We start from the raw sequence: 18,731 nt of genomic DNA on the forward strand, positions 1-18,731 counted from the left end.
GCTCCAGAACTTGGTGCTCCCCTAGGCAAGCAGTTCCAGTACAGTTACAACACTGGTATCTACCTGGCAATGTGGAAAATTGCCCAAATATGTCGTGTACACAAAAAAAAGGACAAATCCACCATGGCTGATTGTCGCCCCATCTGTCTACTCTCGATGATCAGTAAAGTGATGGAAGAGGTCATCAACAGTGCCGTCAAGCAGCACTTGCTCAGCAAAACCCACTCAGTGATGCTCAGTTTGGGTTCCACCAGGGCCACTCAGCTCCAGACCTCACTACAGCCTTGGTTCAAACATGGACAAAAGTGTTGAATTCCAGACGTGAAGTGAGGCAGACAGTCCTTGACATCAAGGCTGTATTTGGCCGAGTGTGGCATCAAGGAGCCCTAACAAAACTAGAATCAATGGGTATCGGGGGAAAACTTTTTCTGATGGTTAGAGTCATACCTGACACATAGGAAGATGGTCATAGTTGTTGGAGGTCAATCACCTCAGCTCCAGGACATCTCTGCAGGAGTTCCTCAGGGTAGTGTCCTCGGCCCAGCTATCTTCAGCTGCTTCATCAATGACCTTCTCTCCATCATAAGGTCAGAAGTGGGGATGTTTGCCAATGATTGCACAATGTTCGGTGCCATTTGCGACTCCTCAGATACTGAAGCAGTCCATGTGCAAATGCAACAAGATCTGGACAATATCCAGACTTGGTTTGACAAATGGCAAATGACATTTGTGCCACACAAATGCCAGGCTATGACCATCACCAATAAGAGACAATCTAACCACAACCCCTTGACATTCAATGGTGTTATCATCACTGAATCCCTCACTACGAACATCCTGGGGGTTATTATTGACCAGGGACTCAACTGGACTCACCACATAAGCACAGTGGCTATAAGAGCAGGTCAGAAGCTAGGATTACTTTGGGAGTAACTCACCTGCTGACTCCTGAAAACCTGTCCACCATCTACAAGGCACAAGTCAGGAGTATGATAGAATACTCCCCACTTGCCTGGATGAGTGCAGCCCCAACAACAGTCAAGATCCTTGACACCATAGGGACAAAGCAACCTGCTGGATTGTCACTAAATCCACAAACATCCACTCCCTCCACCACCAACGCTTAGTAGCAGCAGTGTGTATTATCTACAAAATGCACTGCAGAAATTCACCAAAGATCCTCAGACGGCACCTTCCAACCCGACGACCATTTCCATCTCGAAGGACAAGGGCCACAGACATTTGGGAACACCACCACCTTCAAGTTCCCCTCCAAGCCACTCACCATCCTGACTTGGAAATATATTGCCGTTCTTTCACTGTCGCTGGGTCAAAATCCTGGAATTCCCTCCCTAATGGCACTGTGGATCAACCCACAGCAGATGGACTGCAGCGGTTCAAGAAGGCAGCTCACCACCGCCTTCTCAAGGGCAACCAGTGCTGGGCAAGAATTGCTGGACAGCCAGCGACACCCACATCCCACAAATGAATTGGAAAAAAAATGCAAACGCACAAGTTTTTTTTAAAATTGTTACTTATTCATGGAATTTGGGTGTTGGTGGCTGGATCAGCATTTTTTGCCAATCCATAATTTCCAGGAAGGGGCAGTTCAGAGCAGTGGATCCAAATCTTTTCAATATAAGGCACTCCTCAATGAGACAAACAGTGCTCCAGCACACCCACTTTTCTTGCCTGAATTGATTCCTCATAAATGTCACATTTATTTGCATATATAATGGTTATTGCCTTACTAGAGAGGTTTACAACATAGTGCATACAAGAAGCTAAAGAAGAATCTAAAGCATTAATGTTTGACATCCACTGGAAAAAATATACTATCTTCATTTACGGGCACCAACTCATTTTCAAAATCTGTTCAACTCAACTGTTTGCTATCTTCTATCTGCAGATGAGGTATTCACTTAGGGGACAAGTGGCATTTCCCATCCATGAAAATCCAAAGGCCAGATAGCTCTCAGTGTACTATCTCTCAACAGTTCTTCCTACTTTTTTCTTTAGGATCAGATATTTAATCTTTTGAATTAATCTTTTGACAAGAAACTTTTCCATTTCTTCTTAGAATCCATTGTAAGACTTAGATCAGTGGCTTAACGAAAAAGAAATTCTGAAACTGTTCACCTTAAAATCTATGTTAATGTGGAATGTGTCCAGGCAGGCAGTCCAGTTCATCAATTGTGCACAGTTTCTTTGCATCCCGGAGATATGATCTGCGATCATGCTCATATCAAATGTTTGAGTCTGCACGTGTAAAGACAGGCTGCATAATGAGCAGATTTTCCATCTTCTGCGCATCTGCAGTGATCAATGTCCATGCATGTGTGGTGCTGAATCCCTGCACATGCATGGTATTGGAAGTCTGCAGGAAACAGTGCTGCTTCCCAAGATTTTTGTGGCAAACTTCTCACCTTACCAGGGCACACCATTTGAAAACCTCTGGTTTAGAGAGAACCACAGCGCTGTAGGTCTGAAGTTATATGTAGGTAAGACCAGGTAAGGCTGGTAGATTAAAAGCAAAATACTGCAGATGCTGGATATCAGAAACAAATACAGAATTCTGGAGAAATTCAGCAAGCCTGACAATATCTGTCAAGATAGAAATAGAGATGACATTTTGAGTTTGGCCAGACTCTGCTTCTGAAGAAGTAAAACTCAATGAAAAGAGTCATAGAGGACTAGAAATATTAATGATTTCTCTCCACAGTTGCTGTCAGACCTGTTGAGTTTCTCCAGCATTCGCCGTGTTCATTTTAATAAAAAAATTTCAACCCAACTTCTGCAATTCTCTCAACCCTTTGATTGGTTTGAATGTTTCTCTGTTTGTGAATGTAGACAAAAATCACGTAGACAATTAGAATCAAATTATCTGTGAATAATTAACAAGCACCTGTGGAGCATAATTCAGTTGATTCTCAAAGTCCCCAGCACAAGACATGAACATGAGTATAGGCTTCTTCAGCTGATTGCCTCATTTCTAAACTGTGAATACAAGAAAATACAGTATTTCTCAGTAATTTTGCATATTTAGCCAGAAGTTCATTAGAAAATCTTTAATTGTAAGCAGGAATATCCTGGTTGAAGCTGGGAGCTGTGTTTTTGAAATTTTCAAAGACTGCAGTTGCCAAAAGAACAAATACATGATTTATCGGCTATTTATGTAAAAGCTATGTTTGCACTATGAGCTTAGACGTCAGAGATCTTAGGACGTTACTGGGAACTGGCAGGTCTAATAATGGGACTGATTCCCTTCTGCATCTCCACATGACTTCCTCTGTCCTGACCTCAAAGCCTAGCCTGATGCTCATGTTGACATTTACAGCCCCTGGCTGTCTATCAGTGCTTTGATTAAAGTTCATTCGTTTATTATGTGACTGCGCAGTAAGTGCAAGCAGCTTTTATTTTCACTTTATTGCACAGGGATTGGATTACAAAAAATGAAGAAATGTTACAATTGTACAGGGCCTTGGTGAGACTACATGAAAAACACTATCCCTACAATGTGGAAGCAGGCTGTTCGGCACATCAAGTCCACACCGACCCTCCGAACAGCATTCCACCCAGACCTGTAACCCTGCATTTTCCATGGCTAATCCAATTAGCCAGCACATCTCTGGACAGTACGGGCAATTTAGCAAGCAATCCACCTAACCTGCATGTCTTTGGACTTTGGGAGGAAACCCGAGCATATGGAGAAAACCAACACAGACAATCGCCCAAGGATAGAATCCAGTCCAGGGCCCTGGCACTGCGAGGCAGCAGAGTTAACCACTGAGTCAGCCTTGATTCCCAGACTGGGAATCAAACCTGTGCCGTGAAGGTTACAGCACCGAATCCTAACCACTAGACCACCAGGGAAGTGGACAATGTGGCATCAATCCCACAACCTCTCGCACTCAAAGCGAGCACCCTCCTGTTTGCGCTAATTCCGCAGCACCAATGCTCCATGCATAAGTGGGTTGTCCAATAATGAGATTTTGAATAAATTGGGTCCATATTCCCTGGAATTTCAAAGAAATTGAGGCAGTCTTACCAAAACATCCATAATTCTGAAATGTTTTTTGACAGACTCGAGTTTGAGAGGTTATTTCTACTGTGATAGAATCTGAAACGCGAGGTTTCATGGGAGGGAGTGTTTGGCACATTGTCAGGTGAAGGAGCCAATTATGTAAGCCTGAGAAGTAAAAAAAAATGTTTCACTCAAAGGCTTGTGATGTTTTGGAATTCTTGACCCAGGTATTTATGTATATTCCATCATTGTATACATTTAAGCTTTTTTCAGTCTTTTAGGGAAACAGGGATATGGGGAGTGGGTGAGAAGGTGGAGTTGAAGCTGAAGTTTGGCCACCATTGTACTGAATGGAGGAGCAGACTTAATAAGCAGTATGGTCTACTTCTGTATATACAAACTGTAAATACAAACTGATTCCACCATGTTGCATGCTGATTCAAAAATGACTTTGAAAAGAACATGGGCTGATCCCTTGCAATTTGCCTACTCATGCAACAGGTCCACAGCAGATGCCATTTCCCTAGCCCCACACTCATCCCTGGAACATCTGGATACCTACGTCAGACTTCTATTTATTGACTATAGCTCTGCCTTCAACACTATTTTCCCAACCAAACTAATCTTAAAACTCTGAGAACTAGATCTCTGCTCCTTCCTCTGCAACGGAATCCTCGACTTCCTGACCCACAGATCACAATCAGTGAAGACAGGCAACAGCACCTCCTCCACGACAATCTTCAACACCGGCAACCCGCAAGGATGCATACTTAATCCTTTCCCTGTATTTCCTGTACACTCATGGCTGTGTGACCAAACTCTGTCCGAACTCCATCAACAAATTTGCTGCTGACACCACCATTGTAGGCCACATATCAAACAGTGATGAGACAGAATACAGCAAAGCGATAGAATGCTTGGTGATGTGGTGCGAAGAGATAGAATGCTTGGTGACATCGTGCAAAGATAACAATTTCTCACTCAGTGTCAATAAAACTAAAGAGCTGACCATTGACTTCAGAAAGCGAGAAGGACACACCACTTTCTACATCACTGGAGCTAAAGTGGACATGGTCGACAGGGTCAAATTCCTAAGAGTGATGATCACCAACAATCTGTCCTGGACAACTCACACTGATGCAATGGTCAAGAAGGCGCAACAACACCTCTTCTTCCTCAGGAGGCTAAGGAAATTTGGCATGTCCACAAGGATCTTAACCAACCTTTACAGATGCACCATGGAAAGCATTCTGTCTGGATGCATTATGGCCTTGTATAGCAACTGCAGTGCCCGGGACCATAAGAAACTCGAGAAAGTTGTGAATACAGCCCAGACTATCACGCAAGCTAACTTTCCATTCATTGACTCCATCTATACTTCTTGTTGCCGCAGAAAAGCAGCCAACATCATCGAAGACCCCTCCCACCCCTGTTATAATCTCTTTCCAATCTCTTGTGTCAGGCAGAAGATACAAAACCTTAAACACATGTACTAACAGGTTTAAGAACTGCTTCTTCCCCACTGTTATTAGACTTCTAAGTGAACCTTTCAAATTTCAAATCTAATGTTGATTTTGTTTTTTGTACACCTTCTTTGCATCCGTAACTTTGTATTCCTTGCTCTGTTTACTCACCCTGTAACCTTTGTGTCTTTGTATATTATGATCTGCCTGTACTGCACGCAAAACAAAGCTTTTCATTGTACTTAGGTTTCTGTGACAATAATAAATCAAATCAAATACCCTTGTCAGCAATAGCCACCTTGCAAGCAGGAATAAAACCATTCTTTATGTCCAATCAGTTGGACTTTGCAGAGCTAAATACTTGAGGAGCAGGAAACCTGGATGCAAGCTGGAATATATTGGAGCTAATAGCAGAACCCCCTTTTGCTGTCTCCTCTCTCAAAGCTGCATGGACTTTGCTGCCTTGGCACATTTAGTGATCTTTCCTTTACTCTCAGTGCTACTACAGGGTGTCTCGCAGTGCTTCTTTCCACATTTGGCAGATGATGCTGTACCTGCAAGTCAGAACACATGGTGAGAATGTTGGCATCATCGGCCGTGGTAATCTCCTTGATGTGGTCGGAAGGCTGAGCACTCTCAATTGTCTTTTCTGTCTTCAGCAGTGACGTGGCCAGAGTAGGCAAGCTGGATTTCCACATATTCACATCTGTCCCATTGCCAAAAGCTTGCATTGCATTTCCTGCAGAAAAAAAAGGCTTTTTTAAAGAAAAGAAATCATTCACAGGTTTTGTCACCTTAGTTCATTAACATGAATCTGATCAAGTTACTCTAAGATGCACTGTTGCCTGTTATCTGATGGAAGATTTTCCCCCATGAATCTAAATCATGTATTTATATAGCATTCTTAATATACTAAAGTGTTGCAAGGTGCCTCACACCTTTTTAGTCAGAATGTGATGCTGGGCCATACAGAGATTATGCAATGGTCATAATGGAGGAAATTCGAGAACTCAGGGTTCTGGCAGCTGAAGCACAGCTAGCAATCATGGAACGATGGAAATTGAGGCTCTGTTCTCAGAGAATTGTACAGCTGGAGGATATTACAGGGCAAGGCCTTGAATAGATTTTAAAACAAGAATGATGATTTTAAAATTCATATGTTGTTGGATGAGAAGCAAATGTGCAGTGCAATCAGGGGGTAATGGATGAACAGGAATTACGCTCGCTAGGATTTCAGCCAGCAAAGTTTTTGATGAGTCAAAAGCTCCAAGGGATGCAGATGAAAATACTTTGATTGTTTCTGGACTTCTGTTCAAACTTGTTTATGTTGTCTCCTCTGTTGTGCTTCAACTAAAACAGCATAGAATATAACAGCAAAAAAGCAATGATAAATACCCACAGTCGCTTGATCACAGTTGGAGCATTGTTTTGATCACCCAATTATACAAGCAATATTAAGGTCATGGAGACTTGCTTTTTGACAAAGACACTGGGAAAAATATACTAATTTAAATTTTAAAGGTTCCAGTAGAGCTTAACGTTGTTCAGATGTTCTCCTGGACCAGCGCACCAGTATTTGTGTTGGGTAAACTGGGTAAACTTCCACAGCAAATGTGAATTCTTCCTGACCCCATGTTATTGTGCATTAACTAAAGTGGGCATGGTTGTACATCGCACAAGTTTACGCATTTACTGAGCGAGGGAATAATTTTCCTTGTGCAGAGGGAATTTTTATCTGGCATTTGGAAGGTAGAACTCACCACAAGTTGTGGTTAAGGCAAATATTATCAATCCATTTCAAGGAAATCTCCAAAGTAGATGAGAGGGTAAAGAAGAGAAGGATGTGTTTATTTTATTTTATTTTTATTCACTCACAGGATGTGGACGTTGTTGGCTGGCCCAGTGTTTACTGCTCGCCTCCAGTTGCCCTTGAGAAGGTGATGGTGAGCTGTCTTTTTGAACCACTCTAATCCATACACTGAAGGTCAACCCACAATCCACGTGCTGATAGGGTTAGGAGAAGAAGGGTAAGAGGAGGCTCATGTGGAACTAAAATACTGGCGTGGACCAAATGGGCCAAAAGGCCTGTTTCTGTGTCTGTCACCATAGGTTTGTGGGAAGCATTTGGGAGACAGTGGTGTAATGCTCATGTCCCAAGGGAGACACCCATGGGGACGTGAATTCAATTCCCACTCGCAGCTGTTGAAATTTTAAAATTAGTATAAAATCTGGAAGTAAAATCTAATCTCAGTGATGACAATCATGAAACGATCATCAGTGGCTGCTAAACCCATTTGGTTCATTTTTGCTTTTTAGACAAGGAAATCTGCTATCCTTGTCCAGTCTGGCCTACATGTGTTTCCAGACCCACAGCTATTATGTGAATCTTAACTGCCCTAGCAAACCATCGTTTCATTGGTATTTCAATATCAGCAATGGATTCTGGCTTTGCTATTGACATCTGCTTCTCAGGAAAGACAAGAATGAGAAACACTGGGGCTTGGCTGCCAACCTCCATTTGCTCCTTTGCTCTCACCAATAAAGAGCACACAAGCACAAGTTATGTCCTGAAACAGACAGCAAAATCTTGCCACTCTTTTCCCTTCTAGTTTGAAACCTTGAACAGTTTACTCTTGTATACAAGAAAATGCAGAACCTGCATTTATATGACACTTTTTATCCAAATTAATCTTAATTTAACCCATGAAATACTTTTCAAGTGTATTCACTGTTGTCATGTAAGGAAACATGGCAGTCAAGTTACACAAGCTCCTGTAAATAGCAGTATGAAAATGACAGGAGAATCTGATTTTATGTGATGTTAATTGAGAGATAGACATTGGTCAGGACACCGTGGAGAACTCATTTGCTCTTCTTCAAAGATTATGCCATGAGATCCATTAGGTGACACTGGCCATGTCATAGCAAATAATCAAAGATTCAGCTCTACTTTGTTCGAACCACAAGACTTTGAATGATGATCCAAGATTACTGTGATACTGCCATTGAGCTACAGTTATACTTACAACATTTTCTCTTTGCTATTTATTAGTTAGGAGATGAATGCCTAAGGCACTGTCAATAGTTCTTTTATATTCCTTGGGCCTGAGGGACATGTGGATCGTCCAGCTGAAAATGTATCTTGACAGAAGTATAACAAAGGAAACATGTTACTCCATCTCAGCACATTACTATACTTACTGAGGCAGGTGTTTGCTTTGAAATAGTTCAGAAACTTGTCGCATTCTTCTTTCTGGTTTCCACTGCCACTGCATGTGCACCATGGGGCCACCACGATGTCAGTTGCGTCTATGTAATTTGGGGTCATGTCACTTCCTGTTGAGGAAAAGATGTAGGTTAAACTCAGCTGATTGTGACCTGTCACATAACAGTTTTGAAAGAAAAACTTCTCATTTTCATAAAGCCTCTGAACGTCTTGAGGTGCTTCACAACCAGTCAAAAATCTTTTTCAAACTGAATTGTCATGTAGGAAACAAAGAAGCCAATTTTCAAACAGCAAAGTCCCACAAATAGCAATGTGATGATGCTGTGATCATCTACTTTTTATATATTGATTGATGGATGACTGTTGGCTTTAGGACAGGAACAAGTATTTGGACATCATCTGGTTCGACTCATTAGACTCAGAATAATTTGTTTTCATTATTTTGAAATGGTTCCTTTCAGAAAGTTCCAAAAAAGGCATTAAGACCCTGACAAGCACCAGTCAGGGACCCTTCGCCTGCTTCACTTTCAGGCTTCAGATTCCTGAACACTGCCTGTATTAGTTTTTGCAATTGGCATACTTAAGGTTGAATTCTCAGGGCCCAAACATTTACTGTAAAAGTCCTATCAACATTTTTGAAGTTTTCTGCTCTGCCTATTATTGCCTGAATTTGTAAAGTAATTCTATTTAAAGCCCGTTTTGGTGAATGAGGCTTTTCATGTGAACTTTTTTTTTATGCAGCATTACATGAGATGCTGAGCTTCACTGATTGCTGATGAGAGGACAAATGACAAAATAACCCAAACAGAAGGAAAATGTAGTCTTACACAAAGCTAGTTTTGAATATTTATTTTTAAAAGTTGCCTGCAACAATTTTCAGTCCTGTTAACTTTTTAGAACCAATCTGACAAGTGAGTTATTTTCAGAAGCCTGAATAACCTGTATTGCGAAAGTGCTGAAAACACCAGGCTTTGGCAGAGATCATAACCTGTCTCACCTTATTTTCCTCAGTATCCCTGTAGCTGGGAAAGGGAGGTGATTGGGGGTGAGGGGAGGGGTAGGGTGAAGGGATATGGATTCGGGGGAGTGGACAGTGGGCAAGAAGAGATACATTTCCTGATCTTTTTCCATTCCTTGTTCTCCAGCCCCAGCTGGGATGTTCACACGGAGTGCAGGAGCATATTTCACATTATCAGCCCCATATGGTTTAACAGCTGCCACAAAGACTAGGAGGAGCACTGGTGAGATATACACATTTTTTAGGCATCAGAGACAAGTTGAAAGAGAAATAAAGCTGCCTAAATATTTCAATTTTCACATGACAATCTCCATCTTGAAGTGCTGGCTGTAGATTCATCCCTGAAACACAAGGTTCCAGGTTTAATTTCTATTCCAGGACTTCAGTACAAAATTTCAGGCTGACACTCTGGTGCAGTGCTGAGATAGTAGTGTTGGAGGTGCTGTCTTTCAAACAAGAAGTTGAACAAAGAACTCTATCAGCTTCCTCCACTAGATGTTAAAAAAATTCTATGGCACCATCTCAAAAAGTCATAAGTCACACAACACCAGGTTATAGTCCAACAGATTTATTTGAAAGCTTTTGGAGCACTGCCTCTCTGTCAGATGATATCTGATATCAGGGGCAATATTTGTTTCATAATCATCATCAGACCTGATTGTCTGGTGACTTTCACATTCAGTACGAGAGTCAGCTGCACACAGTTGATGGCTGTGCTTTCTATATTACATACAACAGTGACTACATTCGTGCTACATTGGCTGAAAATCAAATTGAAATGTTAGTGGTCATGTGAATTGTTACATAAGTGTAAGTTACTCATCTTTTACATTGTGTGACATTCTTGCCTGTTCATCTGTTTTCCTTCCTGCCTCTGAATATTCTTCATTAATCATCAACTCTAGCCAAGCTTTCAAAAGTACAGCTCATGAACGATCTAATGGTGATACAGGTATGAAGAATGAACTTGCATTTGTACATCACCTTTTACATCCTCTGGATGCCCGAGAGCATTGTTCAACCCATGAATTACTTTATTCATGAATAGACACTTCAGTAACTTGGGAAATGTGGCAGCCAGTTTTCACTCAACAAAACTCTCCCAAATAGTAACGAGATCATGACTAAGTTTTCTGCTTTATAATATTGACTGATGAATAAATATTGGTCAAGCTACTAATGATAACTCTTCTGTTATTTTCCCGGAATCTTTCATATCCACCCAAGACAGCAGAAGCAACATCACTTAAGCAACTCATGCAAAGTCTGCATCTCCAACAGCACAGCGTTCCCTTCACGACTGCTTTGGCAGTGTAAGCCAGAGAAGCAGGCTCTGAAATAGGATTTGAAGCCATTGAGCCCTCCCTCAGAGGCTGCTCAATATGTTTCATGCCAGGGACTCAATGTTTCTTGTTCGTGTCTGTCTGCAGTGTATCCTGCAGTACAGCACTGAATACACATGCTGTTAATGTTCAGTTGTAACGGGGGAGCAGTCATGTACCTATATTATCAGCTATGACAATATTGAATGGTAAAACAAGCTTCCTTCTGCTCCTACTTTCTACATTCCTTTGTTTCTATCACTGCAGTTGTTATGCGTGAGGGGAAGCAGCCTCAAAGTTATACACAGATGTATCATGGAGCAGCTCAGAAAACATGGATATATTTCAACGCTTTAACCTATCCACACTAAAATAGCAGGTTCAAAAGAACAAAACACAACTTGACTGTAAAAATTGGAAAAGATTACAGGAAATGAATTTGTTTCTCTCTAGCATGTTATGATAAATTCATCACACTGAAAGACAAATTTGTGTTCTTTTGAAGTATTCTTTCAAAGAATATTTCTGTCTCTGCCAATACTAGCATTAATTGTCTTCATGAGATGTTGAGCCACCTTCTTGAACCACTGACTCCCTGGAGTGTAGATACACTCTGTTGTGAGAAGTGTGTTCCAGATTTTGACCCAGCAACAGTTTAAGACTGTGATATAGTTCCAGTTGATGTCAGTACTTGGGTTCAGAAGGAGCTTGTGGATGGTTGTATTCCCACTGATCTGCTGCCCAAGCCCTTCTGAATGATCCTGTTACAGCTTTGGAAGGTACTGCTGAAGGGATCGTGCTCAGTTCCTGCACTGTAGATTGTTGGTACACACTGCAGTCACTGTGTCTGTGGTGGAAAGATTGACTGTTGAAGATGGTGGATGGAATACAGATCAAGTGGGCCGCTTTGACATGGATAATGTGGAGTTTCTTGAATGTTGTTACAGCTGCATTCAGGCAAATGGAGAGTGTTCAATCACACGTATGACTTGTGCCTTGCAGATGATGGACATGCTTTGAGGATCCAGGCAGTGAGTTACTTGTCACAGAATTTCCAGCTTCTGGCCTTTCCTTATAGCCATTGTATTAATAAGGTCAGTCCGGTTAATTTTTTTGTCACAACGTGTGTCGTGGACTCAGGAAGCGACAAGTGCTTTGTAGCTATGTCAGACGGCACTCTACATACAGGGAGAACTGACAGTCATCTTGTTTAAAACAAACTTGCATCAGTGGAGAGTGAGAAGAATGGCCATATATTTGCTGACATCAGAGTGGTGATGGTATTTTGAAGTCTGATTATGCACACAAAGATGAAGAAAGGAACACATTCCCAAGGAAAATTAATGCAAATCTTACTTAAAACTGAAACTTACAGGGAAAAAAACCTAACCTCCAATAGATTAGTGGGAGTCCCAACTCACCAATGAGCCCTGAATAGGAGAGTAAACAAGCTGCATAGTTCTCACGGAAACAACCACTCAGTGATTGCGCAGAGGGTTGACAGTTCGTCAGGAAATCTGCTAGACGAGACCTGCAGGATAAAGCGAAGAAGAAATTAGTAAATTTGTTAATCAGAAGGTTGGCATGAGTTGATATTCATATCTCACCACTTTAATCGCTGAGAAAACTGAATAGGCACTGGGAGCAATGAGCAATGTATCAAGAAGCACATGGTGAGCAAAAACATAGGAATTAGGATTAGAAGTGGCCCTCTGACCCCTCAAGCCTGCTCCATCATTTGATTAGGTCCGAGTTGATCTACTTGTGTTTCAATTTCCACATTCCCATTTATTTCACTCACCTTTGAATTCCTTGCCAAACAACGATCTAGCTACCGATGCCTTAAAATATTCAATTAGCTCACCTCCGCTGCCTTCTCAGGCAAGAATTCCAAAGCCGCACAACTCTGAGAGAAAAAGAAATTCTCCTTATCACAGTACTAATGAGCAATGCCTAATTTTTAAACAGTGGCCCATTGCTCTTGACTTACTCATTTTGCCCCAACTATTCAGATCCTATAGTCTTCAATCAGGTCACTCTTCATTTTCTAACTTCCAGTGAAAGTAAGTCCAGCCTGTCCAAACTTACCTCATTAAACAACCCATTTATTCCAGGGACCATTATAGTAAACCTTCCCTGACTATGTCAAATACATTTCTATCCTCTTTTAAATAAAGAGACCAAAACTGCACACTGTTTTCAAGATGTGGTCTCAGTACTAGTCTATAACTGAAGCACGACACCCTGATTTGATTTGATTTGATTTATTGTCACATGTACAAAAGTGCGATGAAAAGCTTTGTTTGTGAGCAGTACAGGCAGATCATAGTGAGCAAAGACGTACAGATCATATGGTGAAAAAATCTTGTATAGAGTAAGGCATACAGATTACACTGCACAGGACATATTTGATGCAATATCAACGTTCACAAGGTGAACATTATTTGAAGTTAGAGGGTCCATTCATCAGTCTAATAACAGCAGGGAAGAAGCTGTTCTTGGACCTGCTGGTGCGTGTGTTCAAGCTTCTGTATCTTCTGTGTGATGGAAGATGTTGTAGGAGGGCATTACCAGGGTGGGAGGGGTCTTTGATGGTGTTGGCAGCCTATCTGCGGCAACGAGACGTGTAAGTGGACTCCATGGATGGGAGGTTGGCTTCTGTGAAGGTCTGGGCTGTGCACACAGTCTTCTGCAGTTTCTTACAGTCCTGGGCAGAGCAGTTGCCATAACAGACCATTATGTACTGGGACTGTAACTGTAAAAGTTGTTGAGGGTCTTTATGCACATGTCAAAATTCCTGAGCCGCCTAAGGAAGAAGAGGCATTGTTGTACCTTCTTGACCATCGCATCTGCATGGGAAGTCCAGGAGAGGTTGTCAGTTATCGTCACTCCTCAGAACTTGATCCTCCCAACCTTCTCAACCGCTGCTCCATTGATGTAGATGAGGGTGTGTTCTTCTCCTTCCTTTCTGAAGTCAGTGAATAGTTCCTTAGATTTGCCATTGTGAGAGAGGTTGTTATCATTGCACCACGTCACCAAGCCCTGTATTTTCTTCCTGTATTCTGACTCATCGTTGTTTGATATCTGTCTCACCAAGGTGGTTTTGACAGCAAACTTGTAGATGGCTTTCATTTGGAATTTGGCAACACAGTCGTGGGCGTACAGGGACTGAGAACGCATCCTAGTGGGGGCACCAGTGTTGAGTGTTATCATGGAGGAGGTGCAGTTGTCTGTCTTTATTGATTGAGGTCTGTGGGTCAGAAAGCTGAGGATCAAGTTGAAGAAGGTGGAGCCGAGACCTAGGTCTTCGAGTTTTAAAATCTGTCTGGAAGAGATAATGGCGATGAAGGCAGAGCTGAAGTCGATCAGTGGAGTCTGACGTAGGTGTCCTTGTCCATATTTTCCAGGGATGAGTGCATTACTAGGGAAATGGCATCTGCTGTGGACCTGTCACGTTGTTAGACAAATTGCAGGGGATTGAGGCAGGCTGGGAGACTCAAGTTGATATGGACCATGACCAGCCCCTTGAAGTACTTCATGCTTATGGAGGTCAGCTACTGGGCAATAGTCATTAAGGCACATTGCACATGCTTTCCTAGGTACAGGAATGATGGTGGTTTCTTGAAGCACGTGCGACTTTGGGTTGTAGAAGGGAGAGGTTGAAGATATCAGTCAATACCTCTGCCAGCTGGTCTGCACAGGATCTAAGTGCATAGCCGGGGACTCTGCCCAGCCTGTCGCTTTCCTTGGGTTGACTCCTGGGAAGACCGATCTGATGTCTGCAGTGGTGAAAGCAGGCACAGGTGCGTCCAGGGCCGTCGGGGCAGGTGATGCCATGCCACTGGCATTCTGCTTGAATCGAACATAGAAAGCATTGAGCGCATCAGGGAGGGATGTGTCTTTGTCTGCTACCTTGCTCTGCTTCATTTTGTATCCTGTTATGTTGTTCAGGCCTTGCACAGGAGGCAGGAGTCTGTATGGTTGGTTTGGTACTGCCTCTTGGCATCTCTGATGGTTTTGCGAAGGTCATATCTAGATTTCCTGTAGAGGTCTGGGTCATTCGACGTGAATGCTGTCCGCCTGGTTTTCAGCAGGGAGTGGATTTCCCGGTTCAGCCATGGTTTCCGGTTGGGGAACACCCAGATTAACTTCTTTGGCACGCAGTCCTCCACGCATTTGCTAACAAAGTCCGTGATGGTGGCGGCATACTCATCCAGGTTTTTTGCTAAGTACTTGAATACAGTCCAGTCCACAGTTTCCAAGCAGTCCTGGAAATGCTCTTCCACTGCTTTGGACCAGCATTGTATTTCTTTCTGAGCTTCACAATGGATAAATCCTTCCTGAAGCAACAACACTCTCACCAAAAGTTGCAACTTAATTCTTCCATTAACATAAGGACAAAAGAAGTTATATTCTCGGAACACCTTGAGATTGTGAAAGACATTGTGTGATTGTAAGACCTTCTTTGCTTAACCAGAGAAAATGTTTTCGTATAAAGCCAAGAATTGTGGATTCTGGAGATCTGAAACAAAAATACAATCCCTGGAAAAACTCAGCAGGTCTGAAAGCACTGGAACTCATGATGAAGAGTCACTGGATCCAAAGCATTAATTCTGCTTTCTTTCCACAGATGCTGCCAGACCTGCTGAGTTTCACCAACAATTTCTAAAGATGTTTTTAATGATGTTGATTGAGGGATATGTATTTACTAAGGCACCTGGGAGAATGCTAATACAAAAATGAAATCTTGCAGATACTGGAAATTTGACATCAAAAATTCCACTGGAAAAACTCACCAAGTCATGCAGCACCATTGAAGGAAAACAGTTAACATTTCAGATGGTCCATGGGACCTTTTACCTTTGCCTTGGACTGTTGTTCTTCTGACTGTTAAATGTCATCTATTTTGAAGGACTGTCCAAGTATCCTGAGTGAGTTGCTGCAGTGAACATTGTAATCTGCCACTACTGCCAGTGTATATCAGTGGTAGGGGCAATGAATGTTGTAGGTGGTGGATGAGGTGCCAATGAATGAGCTAGCTGCTTTGCTCAGGATAGTATTGAGCTTCTTGAATATTGATGAAACTGCGTTCATCGCAGCAACTGGACAGTATTCCATCACACTGCTGACTTTTCAATGGTGAAGGCATTGAGGAAACAGATGGTGAGTTACTTACTACAGAATTTTCAGCCTCTGACCAGCTCTTGTGGCCACAGTATTTAGCTGGTTCTGTTCACCTTCAAGTCAACGATAAGCCCCAAGATGATAATGATACTGGTAAGAAATTTAAACGTTTGTTATCCACATTTGAGATGGTTGATAGAAGAATTAGAGGGGACATGAGCAGAAACACTTTCACTCTGAGGGTCATAGATGTTTGGAATTCACTTCCCAGTTTGATGATTGAAGCCAAAACCCTGAATTCATTTACAAGAAACCTGGATCTGCAATTGAAATGCTGTAATTTGGAAGGCTACAGGTAAGATAGGGATTCTATGTTAAAATAAAAGGGATTCAAACAGGTGGCTCGTTTGTTCGGTTTAGTGACTCACATGATGGGGCGAATGGCCTCTTTCTGTGTTGTTACTTTTCTCTGGTTCTGTGGTTTGGGATTTTCTGTTTCATTAAGAGTGATAAAGAGATCATGTAACCTGTTCCAAATCCTGTTTGACAAGAATTATGTTTCAGAGATAGTAGGAACTGCAGATGCTGGAGAATCTGAGATAACAAGGTGTAGAGCTGGATGAACACAGCAGGCCAAGCAGCATCAGAGGAGCAGGAAGGCTGACGTTTCGGGCCTAGTCCCTTCTTCAGAAATGCTGTGTTCATCCAGCTCTACACCTTGTTATCTCTGACAAGAATTATGGTTGGCTTGGTTGCTTTGAGGACAGTGAGGTCCAGATTGTATAACTGCAAAGAAGATGCTGAATATTTACAACTTTCGACTGCAGCAACAGCATCAGGTCCAAGTCTCTCACGGCGGTGTTAGGAATGTCCAGTTTTACAAATAATTACATTCTAAACTGCCCAGTTAATTCCAAAATGGAACAGAATTGGGAATGCAATGGAAAGCTGATTAGCATTTCTACCTGGATTCAAGGCCCATGTGATTCACATCGCCTCGAAGATGAGTTTTAGAAAGTGAGAAATCAGTAGGAAGCCACTGGAGGATTGAATTGCATGTTTTCTTAAAATATGAACCTAACTGACACACACGGTCTGTCTGATAGATTCTGAGAGACAAAGTAGAGAGATAAAGGCAGGCAACCAGGGTCTATTGTTAACCAACCAGAAAGCAGGTGGATGCTTGTGTTTGTATTGATTAGATCAAGTTTGTGAGAAATTAAAATGATCTTGGAAATTTTCTCAGGCTTTGGTGAGGAAGCGTCACTACAGACATCAAAACATTAATTCTGCTTTTATTCACAGATTCTGTCAAACCTGCTGACTTTTACAGCAATTTCTCTTTTAATTCTTAGTTTGGAATTAGAAGCTATCCAGTTGGGAAAGAGCTTGGAAGCAATTTTGGGGTTGGCTTTACATTGGTTCCCAGGCATTCGTGTGTCTTGAACAAAGTATAACTGTGGAAGTGATTTTAAAAGTCATTGTTTTAAAAGTCAAACTGGGGATCATTTCTGTTGTTTAGAAGTTCCCGATTAAATAATAATTATTCAGTATTGCCTTAATACAGTGATTTCTTTTCCAAAATCATGCACAGAACAGGGACATCACTGGCTAGGCCACCACTTATTGCTCATCCTTAATTGCCCAGAGGGCAGTTAAGAGTCAACTACATTGCTGTGGGTCTGGAGCCACACGTAGGCCAGACCAGGTAAGGATGGCAGTTTCCCTCCCCAAAGGACAGTAGTGAACTAGATTTATTTTTTATGACAATAAGTGGTTTTATGCTTGTTATTCGAACGTGACCTGGATCTCTGGTTTATTAATCCTGTGATAATGCCAATTGGCCATCGTCTTCCTCACTTTAAGTCTTTAAATCTTGTCATGTGATCCTTTCAGTCAGTCGCTAGAAATTCAAATATCTTTTTCACAGTTATCATTCTCCATGGAAATCGTTGGACAGAACTTCCAACCACGTGACATCTGCCGGCTAGAAAGACAATAAAACAGGACAAGGACATCAGATGCATGGGAACACCATTTTCTGCAAGTTCCCCTCCACGCCACACACCATCCTGACCTAAAAGGAGATCACTGGTTCTTCACTGTCATCGGATCAAACTTCTGGAACTCCCTTCCTGACAGCACTGAAGGTCAAGTAGTTAACAAACACTGCAGTCATTCAAGAACATGGACCTGATGAAATGCTTGGTGTTTCAACAATAGTAATGCTATTCAATGAAAAACAGAGATGGGCAGATTTTCTCTTTTTGGAAGTGGTCATAATGTAGCACTTTTCTTTTTATTCAGTCATGGGCTGTGCGTGTTTTTGGCAGGACCAGCATTTAGTCAGCCACATTACTGTGGGTCTGGAGTCACATGTAGGCCAAACCAGCTCATGTCAGATTTTATGACAATTGTTACATGGTCAATATAAGGCTCTGAATTCCATATTTTTACTGAATTCAAATTCTATCTTCTACTATGGCATCTTTTGAACACAGATCCCCAGAGCATGACTTGGGTCTCCACACTTTCTGATAATACCAATAGGCCA

At 42.0% G+C, this 18,731-nt stretch overlaps 1 protein-coding gene across 3 annotated transcripts in view; it reads right to left on the bottom strand.

Annotated features, from left to right (window-relative positions):
* Positions 1–18,731, bottom strand: part of LOC109923544 (GDNF family receptor alpha-2-like) — a 274,157-nt gene that overhangs the window by 26,860 nt on the left and 228,566 nt on the right. For all 3 annotated transcript variants that reach the window (XM_048618662.1, XM_048618664.1, XM_048618661.1), the window contains exons 5-7: positions 12,475–12,584; positions 8,689–8,823; positions 6,042–6,226 (exon numbers count right to left, since the gene is read on the bottom strand). In XM_048618662.1, the coding sequence (XP_048474619.1) occupies positions 6,042–6,226; positions 8,689–8,823; positions 12,475–12,584 (430 nt within the window). The remainder of the gene's footprint in view (positions 1–6,041; positions 6,227–8,688; positions 8,824–12,474; positions 12,585–18,731) is intronic.

This window comes from Rhincodon typus, chromosome 40, assembly GCF_021869965.1.
Source record: "Rhincodon typus isolate 14 chromosome 40, sRhiTyp1.1, whole genome shotgun sequence".
NCBI lineage: Eukaryota > Metazoa > Chordata > Chondrichthyes > Orectolobiformes > Rhincodontidae > Rhincodon > Rhincodon typus.